A 10558-nucleotide genomic window follows, 5' to 3' on the forward strand; every position below is an offset into this window, starting at 1 on the left:
TGCTGGTTTCAAGCTATGATGCTTTATTGCATGCCATCTCTTTTGCACACTTTCTGCCTCTCTCATCTATCAAGTATCAAGTAAAATAATCTTCAAAAAGAAAACATATATATATCAGTGGCATAGTTGTAGCTAAAGTATTTGGCTCCATCCCCCTTGTTGTGGTGGTAGCAGGCAAAGTAGCAAAGAAGAAGACTGCTAATTAGCAAACATGAAGTAACCAAAGCATAGGACTAAGGTTAAGTCAATTTTTTTTAATATGATGACTGTTATTAGTCTCACATTTTCTTAAGCAATAGATTATAGTTTTAATAGTTAATAGTTTTCAGACAACACTGGAGGTCTACAGCTAAACCTGGTCCTTGATTCACAGACATTATGATGAGTACATGAAAAGCAGGTATATATCAGGGGGTAAACCTATAGGATAATGTGGAAGATGCATTTCCTATTCATAAATGTAAAAGACTGTTTAAAGGAAAGGCATTCAACAGGTATAAAAATATTAGTTGATAAACCATTATACAGGAACATGCAGCTTAGGTTGATTGGCAACTCTAAAACCTTCTAAGACTGAACAGGCCACACTCAACAACTAGCATGTGAACAGACAGCAAAGAGGATTAGACTCTCAGCCATCGGCTGCCAGGATGGTGCCTGAAATTAGAGTGTCATGCCTAGTGACCTGGTCGACTGGCAACATTTTATTAACCGCCACCCTGTCCGTCAGTTCCCTGATTTGCAGCTCTTACCTAATCAGAGGGCAACAATTATTTATTAGCAGTATTATTGTTGTTGCTAATAACACTAACAATGATTCCATTTAATTCAAGTAGTAAGCCATGACATTGTAATAGCGACCCAGCACGCACAATACCAGAACCCTGAAACTGAAGCTGCTAAATGAATGTCTGTCATCAATAATCTCATTTTTATGCCTGTTTTTTTTATTGTGACATGTCAAAGTATCATGTCAAAGTGTGGAAAAAAGCTTAACAGAAAACCTTCCAGCACTTAACAAAGTTGGTAAATCCACCTTGTAGTTGCAATCATACAACACAACCTCCACAAATACAACAGGGCAGAGTAAAACAAAGAGTCAATTGTGTGAATACATGTGATAATATCTATCCAAGATTAAAGAAGGAAAGAGAGGTCGCTGGTTGTACTGAAAATAAACAAAAAAAAAAGAGCTAAAAGTGGATGTTTCTAAAAGGAATCAGCGACTGTAGTTTCTTTAAAAAGTGACCACAATGCAGCCCAGAAGAAATAAATGCACATGCCAGACGGCAAACAGGTCGACCACAGGATGTTGACAAAGAAACCGGGGCTACTCTGAGGTCCTCCTCTGCTGTTCCACCTCACAGCATGAGTCCAGAACATACAAGGAAATAAAAAGGCCCGTCTTTGATGTGCTGGAAGGATGACAACAGTACAGCTGTCTCCTTGAAACTAAGGGAGAACAACATGGGGAACTCTGTTGTTTGTGCCTTGTTAGTGAAGCTCTGCTGAGATCAAAGGCTCAGGGAAGCTTTAATTAGAGGGTGTCTCAGGTCTCCTATGAACCAGGACCTCCCACGAGGCTGCCGTTTGTGTGCACGGTGTTACCTGGATACACTGAGACACCGTACTGCAAACTTTAAATAGACAGCTACAGCCCCTGTCAGACATGAGATAAGTAACATTGTTGGTTTCACCATCCTGTTAAAGCAACATCCTGTCATTCAGAGATTGGTCACTTTTACGTTCATGTTGCTTACATTCTCATTCAGACATACATACTCACAACAGTGACGGAGAAAGCCACTATACATGTGGCGCTATTTGCCACATGCTTGAAATTAGACAGTACATAAAGTCACACATAATGTATGAGGCCAGAGTTTTCTCACTGTAACATGAACATGTGTTCATTTTTCCTCATGTTTATTTAGGGCATTCTCCAAAACAATCTCACCCACAAAAGCACATAAGAGATATGTGCAGACACTTAGAGAGTTGTGATTGGTAGGGCCACTATATATAATATCTTATGTCAGTACGTTGTAATCTTGTGTGTGCTTATGTTAATGCAGCTGCATGCAGTTCAGACTTGCCCCATGTTGAACGTGATTCTTAAGTGTTACTAGGTCCAACCTAGTAAGATTGTTGTTGCAGCTTTTATGGAAAAGTGTCCAGGGTGCTCATTCAGACATGAAGCAGACAAATGCTGTAAGATTAACGGAAAGGAGTGCATGTCTGAAAGGGGCTTATTACGCAGCGTGAATGGATACTGCAGATTCCTCAGCAACACTGATGCGGGTGGAGCAATCTGGCAGAACACTACTCTGCAGATGGTGAGGGAGTGTCTTCAGAGTTGCAGTAAAACTGTAAATCATCATTGGAGGTAGTCTGTCATCTTGATCAAAGTTTGCTGAGTTAAAGAAGGCAACGAGAGTAATGTGAAAATGACTGTTTCACATCTGGCCTCATTAGTGCAACCAAGCCTCTAAACACTATCAAAAGGAAATGACTGCTGCAACTTCCTGTTTGTGTGTCAGGGTGTGTTTGGGAGAGTATTTAAAGACCACGCCTTCTTACAATCCGATGAAACCACAACCACCATGTTGATTACTTAGTAAAACAAATTTTAAAAAACTTTGCTCTGACTTTCTTCACCTGGAGATTAGATGTTCAGAGTTTGCAGTAAAATGGGTAAAAAAGGAAAGGGACAAGAAGCAGAGATTAAAAAAAAAAAAAAGTTGCACAAGCTAAACTGACACAAAGGCACTCCTCTGAAGAAAAGCCACTTTGTAATTTAGGTCCTGCGGTAAGCTCATTTGACTCCTGCAGCATAGGAGCTCATAATCTGTTGGGGAGTTGTCGTCTTTGTGGTGGAAAAGGCAAGCAGGGGCTCGGTTTCAGTCATGAAGCCACAGTCTTCTGATGGAAGAGTGAAGGCATTATGATCTGAGACTGTGGTGACCAAGGTTCCTCGGCATTTCTCTGATTCACAAAACTAAACCACAGGAGCCCAGCAGAGCCTCATACCATCAAATGCAAAGCTGTAAATATCCTATATATCATGCAAGAAAATATACAGTACTTTGTTGTCAAATGAATGGGTTAACTGAAAGTGAAGGTTCACTACTGCCTGATCTAACCGCTATGGATAATCTGAACTGGGTGTGTTCAAGTAGGTCTTTATTGATCAAAGAAACAACACGTCTGACCTCTTCTAGTGGAGGTCACACATTCGGACTGTAGAAAGGAACTTGAAAACAAAAAGTGAGGGAGTTACAGCAGTTAAAAAGAGACTTCATGAATGTCAAAGGATGAGATGGAGAAATACTGTTTTAGACAACAGAAGACTACAACTACAGTCTTGTATTTTACTGCAGTTAGCAACAAATGAGTCCAGTTTGTCAGCTGTTCCAAGGTGAATAAGGCCAATGTTTAATTTTGGCCAAAGAAAGTGTTGCCCTTCCCATGTCGTGCGTTACATCCTACATTTTTCATGACGTTTTGTGCCAATTTGCTGTCAGCAGCTATTGTATTTTAAATATATGACTAGATTTTTTTTTCCATTCTGTTCAATTGTTTTTGAATTCTCCTTCAGCTAAAATATCTAAAAGTAGGGCTGAGCAATATGACCAAAAAATAAAATCTCGATTCAGAGGTTTAATGAATTTTTTCAGTGAACTGAAAAGAAAATATGATTCAAAAATTGTTTTGTTATTAAAACTATATGCCATTCCCCAGAATCTACAAAAGAAAACATCAAAACCTAGCAAGGTTGTTCTTCATTTACATATAAACATATGCATGTGCAACAATAAGAAAAAAGCAGCACTTGAAAGGGTGTCAATATGCATCATTGGTTAAAAAAATCATTTTAAGTAGAATGAAGCATCATGGTGGGCAGCAACTGGACAACTGGATTATTTCCTTATCATTAACTGCTGCAGCCGCCATTGTTCAAACTTGTCGACTGGCAAAACTCTCACATGCACGCTTCTCCAATGAAAGTAACAGCTTATGTTACTGTCTTAACTCTACAGAACTGCTGGTGCTGGAGTTTGAGTGATAGCAGAGGAAGCACTAATCTCGATCTTGCAGTTTAGGCATTTTTCCCATCATTCAAAAAACAAAAAAATCTAAATAAATGAGTTAATTCGATATACTGCCCAGCCCTTCCCCACCACAAAGCACCTCCATTGGAAAATGAATTAAAGACCTCAATGATTACATCATATATGCTTTGACATTAAAAAGTGTCCAGTGTCTTTTTGATGGCCGTAGCAGAAATGAAAAGAATCAGCACTCAATGAACAAAATCTGCGTATGTGTGTATTAGGTCTAAAGTGCCCTGGCAGTCATATTTAGATTTAGTGCAACAGCCAATAACGCAAATAATAGTTAATATTTTCTGCCCTCACCTTCTTGAGTAACCGTGTGGAGTCTTCGCTGATCTGCATGAACCTCATGATGACGTTGTTGAGGTAGATGTCGCTCAGTGTGGCGTGGTCCTTACTCTCCCTCCTCACCTGGAAAATCAAGAGAGTATGGAGGAATAGCTCTGATGGTTTCATTTTTCCTATAAATAAACAGTCACGTGTTACATCAGCTATCAGAGATTTTATAAAAAAAATTAACAAATAGCCTGGTGTCTCATTTACTACATGTTACAAATTAGAATTGGAAAGAAGAAGCATGTGTATGAGAAGCAGTCATGTAAGATGCTTTAATCATTTACTTTTTCTCACTTGTTACATGTGTGATAAATTAATAAACAAGTACACACAATGTTACAGGCGTAAACCTGCTCCACAGTTGGCAGTACTCCACTAAAGATCAGCCATAAACAAATGCTTGTATGTGTTCATGGTTTGCTTCAGTATATCTGTATTCATGTCAATGTCTGAGCCCTAGTTTCTGAAGACAATATTTGTCATTTTCACAAGGAGACTGTGACAGGTCGTCTACAAGCAACATCTCAACTGCGCCAGGGCCTGCTACTAAAGTGGAAGAGGGATGTGTCATTGCCCTCCCTTGGTTTTAAATGTCCCATATGCAGCTGGTTCTAGGTCTAAAAATCTCCACATATTACAAGAACTACACAGTTTAAAATATTTTGTATCAGTGACTTTTCTGGGGCAGAGCTCTTTGCAATGTTCTAAGTTCCAAGCTGATTTCCTGCAAGTAGGGAAGAATGTGCCACACCCTTTATTTAAATACACTTATGCTGCGTTTCCACGATCGGAACCTGACGAGTGGTATACCGCATACTTCTCTTAACCATCCTGCTTTGTTTTTCAGCTGTATTTTCTCTCTGTTGGTCTCTGTTTAGAAGACGGAGGGGCTGCTCCTCTCTCACACATACAGCTGTGTGTTTATATACGGCGCTTGTACTGCTAATGCTTGAGGTGTGAAGATGCAGACATTTATTCAGTCATTGAACACTGCTCTGCATGCATGCCCCCACCTCGCATTTTAGTTCTACCTCCTTAGGGGTGCTGAAATTCAGCTCCCAGAATGCACCTCCATAGCAGGCGAGTGTAGTGGAACCAAAAACACAAAACCTGTGACAAGCATCACTTGGTGCGATGTGTTACGGTAGGTTCCTGTAATGGGAAAAACCCCTTTAGTGGAATGAAGTTGAGAAGCCATGGTTGTGTTTTAAGTGAAGTTGAGAAGTAGAATTACATAGTAACCGTAGCAGTGTCAGGGAAAAAAGGCAGAGTAACAGTAAAGGCGAAGATAGAGATCTGAGTGCAAAAGTGCTAAAGAGCCAAAAATTGGTGGAGCCCAAGCGCTGTTTGTTTCCTGTACTGTGCATCAACTGCTTCCAAGTTGACTGCGGGACACTGTCCAGACCAGAGCGAGCAGGGGCCCTGCATAAGCACAGGGTGGCAGGCTGACATCCTTTGGGTTAATCTGTTACACTTCTCCAGTATACACAGAAAGAGGGGGTATGACTTTGCATGTGTGTTGGGAAGAGGTTTTCAGGTTTGGACTGGGGTCAAGTCCTGCAGGAACCATATGGAGACTCGCCTCCGCTCTCCCCTCACAAAATTAGGCTGCACAGACAGGCAGCACTTGTCAACACAACAGGTTAAACTCTGCACTTGGTAGGTGACCCAGCCCTGAACTAGCTTTCAGCTCTGGCACCACATCTGCTGCAAGAGCAAAAATGAAGCATCACTCCAAATGAATAAATGATACAGACATTCCAACCAGCTGAAATGTTCCCTAAGCTGTTGCAAAAACAGGAAACAAATTGCATTTGATAAAGACAGAGCCAAACATGCTGACATGAAAAACACTCAAGAACATTCAAGAGTGCTAGAGAGCAGAAGAGCAATTGGGGAAAAAAAAAAAAGATTTAGCTTGTGTGTGTACGTGTGAGAGAATGTGTGTACTGCTGCCACATGCCCAAGTTACAGAACATGTGCAAAGGAAGAGAAAGCCAGAAAATAAAGAATATATGTGGTTCCAGAGCTACAGCACATGCTGGCTCTGTCAAAGAGCCATTACCATAAATCCGTTCTGCATTATGTATCAGCATGCAGTGCAACCCTTCCATTCTATGGCACTGAATATGGATATGTGATGACAGCTCATGTGTGTGTGTGCACATGTGCATATGTGTTTATTAATTCCAGCAATTCCTACTTTTACACATGCATGATGACCAGGTGGACAATGACATGAATCTGGACATAGTACATCATGAGCCTCTGCAAAAGTGTACAGAATAACCTCCCAATTATCAACAGCAACCTTTTGCTTTTTCTAGCTACTCCTGTTTATCTGTGAGTATTTCATCCTGGGTGTTAAAAAAATGAAGCCAAATTGATTGGGGATGCAAAATGGCTGACATGAAAGCAGCCTATTGGCAGGATTAGTCAGAGAGTTTTCAGTCAGCACTTGACATGCCTGACCTGTTTTCTTCTTTGCTTCAACTCAGCTTAATCCTCAAAGCAGAGCAGAACTACTCACAATGCAAAGTTCAACCTAATTCAACACCAGAACTACGGTGATACAATATATGTGCCCGTCTTTTGTATGCCAAATAACAGACTTGTAATAGAAATAACAGCACCATTCTTTCACATGAAATCCTTTTTTAAATGAATGTTGACATCACACATAGCACTGACTCAGAATTCTTTACAAAACAGACAAAGAACAAAATAAAGTGGCATCACACAGTGGAACTGGTGAAATTACAGAACTCTGGGGGAAGTCAATGATGTACCCAAGTCTTCCCTTAAATACATCAACAGTTCCTTGAGAACCTTCTATGTGTGTTAATGGGCTGACCTATTAAATCAAGCTGGAGGCTTGCAGTGAAAAGAAGGCAGTATGAGAAAACAAGGAAAGGACTAACACAGGCCATGACAACAAAATAACCACCTGGAGTTGCTTATTCCACATAATGGCAGGAAAATCTCTCAGTGTCATCGTTTCCCTCTCAGCCAGTGCAGGAACTGGGTCAAACAGACTTACAGACAAATATACAGGCCCCTAAGGGACATAAACAGGTAGGGAAGAGAAACTAATGTTCAAGTGGAGGAGATGAATGAAAACAGCGAACATATTAGCACTATACTGCCTCCTGTCAGTGTGGGTACATGTGTGTCTTCTGTCCATCCATGCAATCTAAATCCTGGAGTCACTGGGTCAGTCTCAACATACTGGAGCATACAGCATGCAGACAATGAAGGATAATTACCATATTAGTACACATGGCATCACAACAAGGGCCCTTATCAACCTCAACCACAGAGGCAAAAAAAACAAAGTCCTCTAGTGCCGTACTGATAACATCTTTCATTGATGAACTGTGGTGGCGGCCTTTATGTTGTAGCTGCAGTACAGTGAGTGACATTCACCTGCAATGTAGTCACACAGCCACTACCAAAGACAAAGTGATCGCTCCAAGTCCTAACTGGACCAAGCCTACAGAGAATGTGAATTTCTTGTCACATCCTGTTGAATTTTGGGTAAATGTGCCATTTTGGAAGATCACGTTCATAATCCATCATAGAGGCATAAAAACATACATATACAAGTTAATTTTAAAAAAGAGATACTGCAGCTACATACAGTAGTGGATGCTTCAACTGCATCCAAACATCCGCTTTAGTGTTCACTTTGTGCACAGACTGGACAGAATCTGATTCATCTGCAGTGTTTGTGTCATCTGCTGACAGCTTTAGCTCCCGAACTGAGAGCTGAGATCAGGGCTCAGAATCATTTTTCAGTGTGTCGCTCTTGTTGACAGGATCACTAGGTCAGTCAGCGACAACCAGTTAAGGTTACCCACAGCCAGTAAAGTGTGATGTAAACAACTTAAGCAAGTCTTTATCCAAAGAAAACAAGAATGTATGCAGGTAAACACAGCACATATGTCCCAAAATGGCGCCCTGCCCCAACATTCAATATGGTGCGAGTACCTTTACATTCTCTATTGCGTTTGTGTTAAGGATATTTGAAATTTAAAAGCATGTAACAGGGTGCCAAAGCACGTTCAATCATTCTGGTTGTTCAAACATAAACCGTGTTAAATTTAAGTTAAATGAGAATGTTTATTTTTATTTGCCCTCAAGCTCAATGCACTGCAGATGATGATGCCTGGCAATATATAATATGCAGCCTCAGCATGTTGCACACCTTCAGAGACAAAGACAGGAAGTCCTTTAACCCTGAACTCAATTCCAGATAAAAGCAGCCTATTTAAGATGAGATCAGCTGGGGCTTTGGCTATATAAATAATTCAGTGGTTCCTCTGCTCGCCATCTCCGTGTCCCTCCCTGAACAAACTATGTATAATACACTGCCTGGTTTTGTGTGGGTGTGTGTTCGCGTGTTAAAGAGTGAGAGTCAGAGGAGAATGTTTGCCCATATTTGTTCATTTGTGTGTGTGTGTGCATGTGTGTGCTCTGCAAACAAACACTGGAACGCAAATGGATTAGGCAGAAAGGACTCAATGGCTCTGCCACGGACTGCTGGTGTTGGGTGGACACTGATGTGGGTCTCTTGTCTTGTTTTCTCACAAAAAGAAAAAAGGAAGACACTAGTGGGCACCACTGGAGCTGGAACTATTAAATTTAACTCTGACCCTTTGCAGTTTTTCCATCATTGCACAGTGTGTTAGTTTCTGGTTGTAATGAGGAGAAAAAGCCAAATTTACAGCAGAAACAAGTAACGATCTGTCATATTTAATTATGAAGCATCACGAGCGAGGCTTGTGCCCGTCTCTGTGGCATGCGTGTATTCACTGATGCAGTGAAAGTGCTTGGTGTTCAAATAGTGTAGAGAAACACCTTGGAGAAGGGAATCTACATCCAAATCTCAAGATAGTACAGAGTGAGGGTGTAACCGGTTACACATGAAATGCATTTATATGTACAGTGTATCCAGCCCATGCTAAAACACAGCACACACAAACTCTTTAAAAAGAACAGTGTGCTCAGTAGTAACAGACATTCTGTTTGTTACCTATTGCACCTGCTTATATTTGAAGAAGTACACATATTGCACTTCATTTTTAGTTGGAGGCTAAGAAAAAAGAGTGAGAGAAAGACAGAAATGTAAAACTTTAATACGTTTTATTTTTATTACACACGAATTTTTCACTAAATAGAAGTTAAAAATGTCTGTGTATGCTGTCAGTTACAGTTGTTAGAAAGAAAGAAAATCGGAATCAGCAGCTCAGGCTCAGAAATCGGCCAAGAGAATTGCAATTGACACATTTCCAAGACAAAACTGCTGTACTGATATGTACAGGATCCAGGAATAAACACTATTGTAAATATAAAAATTGGATTTATTTTTCAGTAGACTATTTTTAAAGTGGTATGAGACAGAACCCGGTCACAATGTCTGTACTGTTAGTGTTTAAAACATCCATCTGCCACTACTGTCTTGTACCAGCTGCACCAGCAATACAAAAGACTTCCCCAGAAGCAGTGAGCTGGTGCAATGCTCCCACAGGTGTCACAGAGTCTGAGCTTTCTGACAAATACCGACTTCATTTCACCTCCTGAAGAGGATTATGGACTGAACTCATACTGTGCCAAAGCTTTTCAGCTCAAATAAACATAAGAAAGACTGAGGCAGATTTAGACTTGGGTAAAATATATTAACAAAATATTTGCCTATCACAAGCAGAGACCAGTATGTGGCTAGTTGTGCACCGCAGTTAACACAAGTGACAATCTTTGCAGCTGGGTGGGAAGCCAGTGTGGGATCATGTCTTTGTAACTTTAATAGCAGCCTGATCTGTACAGAGGTGGGTGGCTCCATGGCAGGATCGTATCAACCCCCACCTGTGTTTTGCCCTATTAGTAAAGGTTCTTATTTGCAACAGAAACATATACTCCATATGTGTCAAGAGGAGGCCTGTGGCCACCTACAGGGGAACAAGACATTTTCTAAATACGGGGAAAAGGGGAAACATGTCACAAATAATGCAAAATTAAAATAGTCTTAACCAAAAGAATAACGTCTTGTCAACTTGTCGGAACATCAGTTATGGAAACCAGATATAAAACTGCAGCTCCAGTGACAG

General features: G+C 40.6%; 1 protein-coding gene across 5 annotated transcripts in view; it reads right to left on the bottom strand.

Moving 5' to 3' along the window:
• Positions 1-4542, bottom strand: part of srgap1a (SLIT-ROBO Rho GTPase activating protein 1a) — a 43648-nt gene extending 39106 nt beyond the window's left edge. For 3 of the 5 annotated variants that reach the window (XM_020602950.1, XM_020602951.1, XM_020602949.1), the window contains exon 1: positions 4419-4542. In XM_020602950.1, coding sequence (XP_020458606.1) covers positions 4419-4466 — 48 coding nt within the window. In that variant the 5' untranslated portion in view covers positions 4467-4542. The remainder of the gene's footprint in view (positions 1-4418) is intronic. The other 2 variants (XM_020602947.1, XM_020602948.1) reach the window with 1 other exon arrangement.
• Between the last annotated feature and the right edge of the window lie 6016 nt (positions 4543-10558).

The sequence above is a fragment of the Monopterus albus genome, unplaced genomic scaffold, assembly GCF_001952655.1.
Source record: "Monopterus albus unplaced genomic scaffold, M_albus_1.0 scaffold59.1, whole genome shotgun sequence".
NCBI classification, from domain to species: Eukaryota; Metazoa; Chordata; class Actinopteri; order Synbranchiformes; family Synbranchidae; genus Monopterus; species Monopterus albus.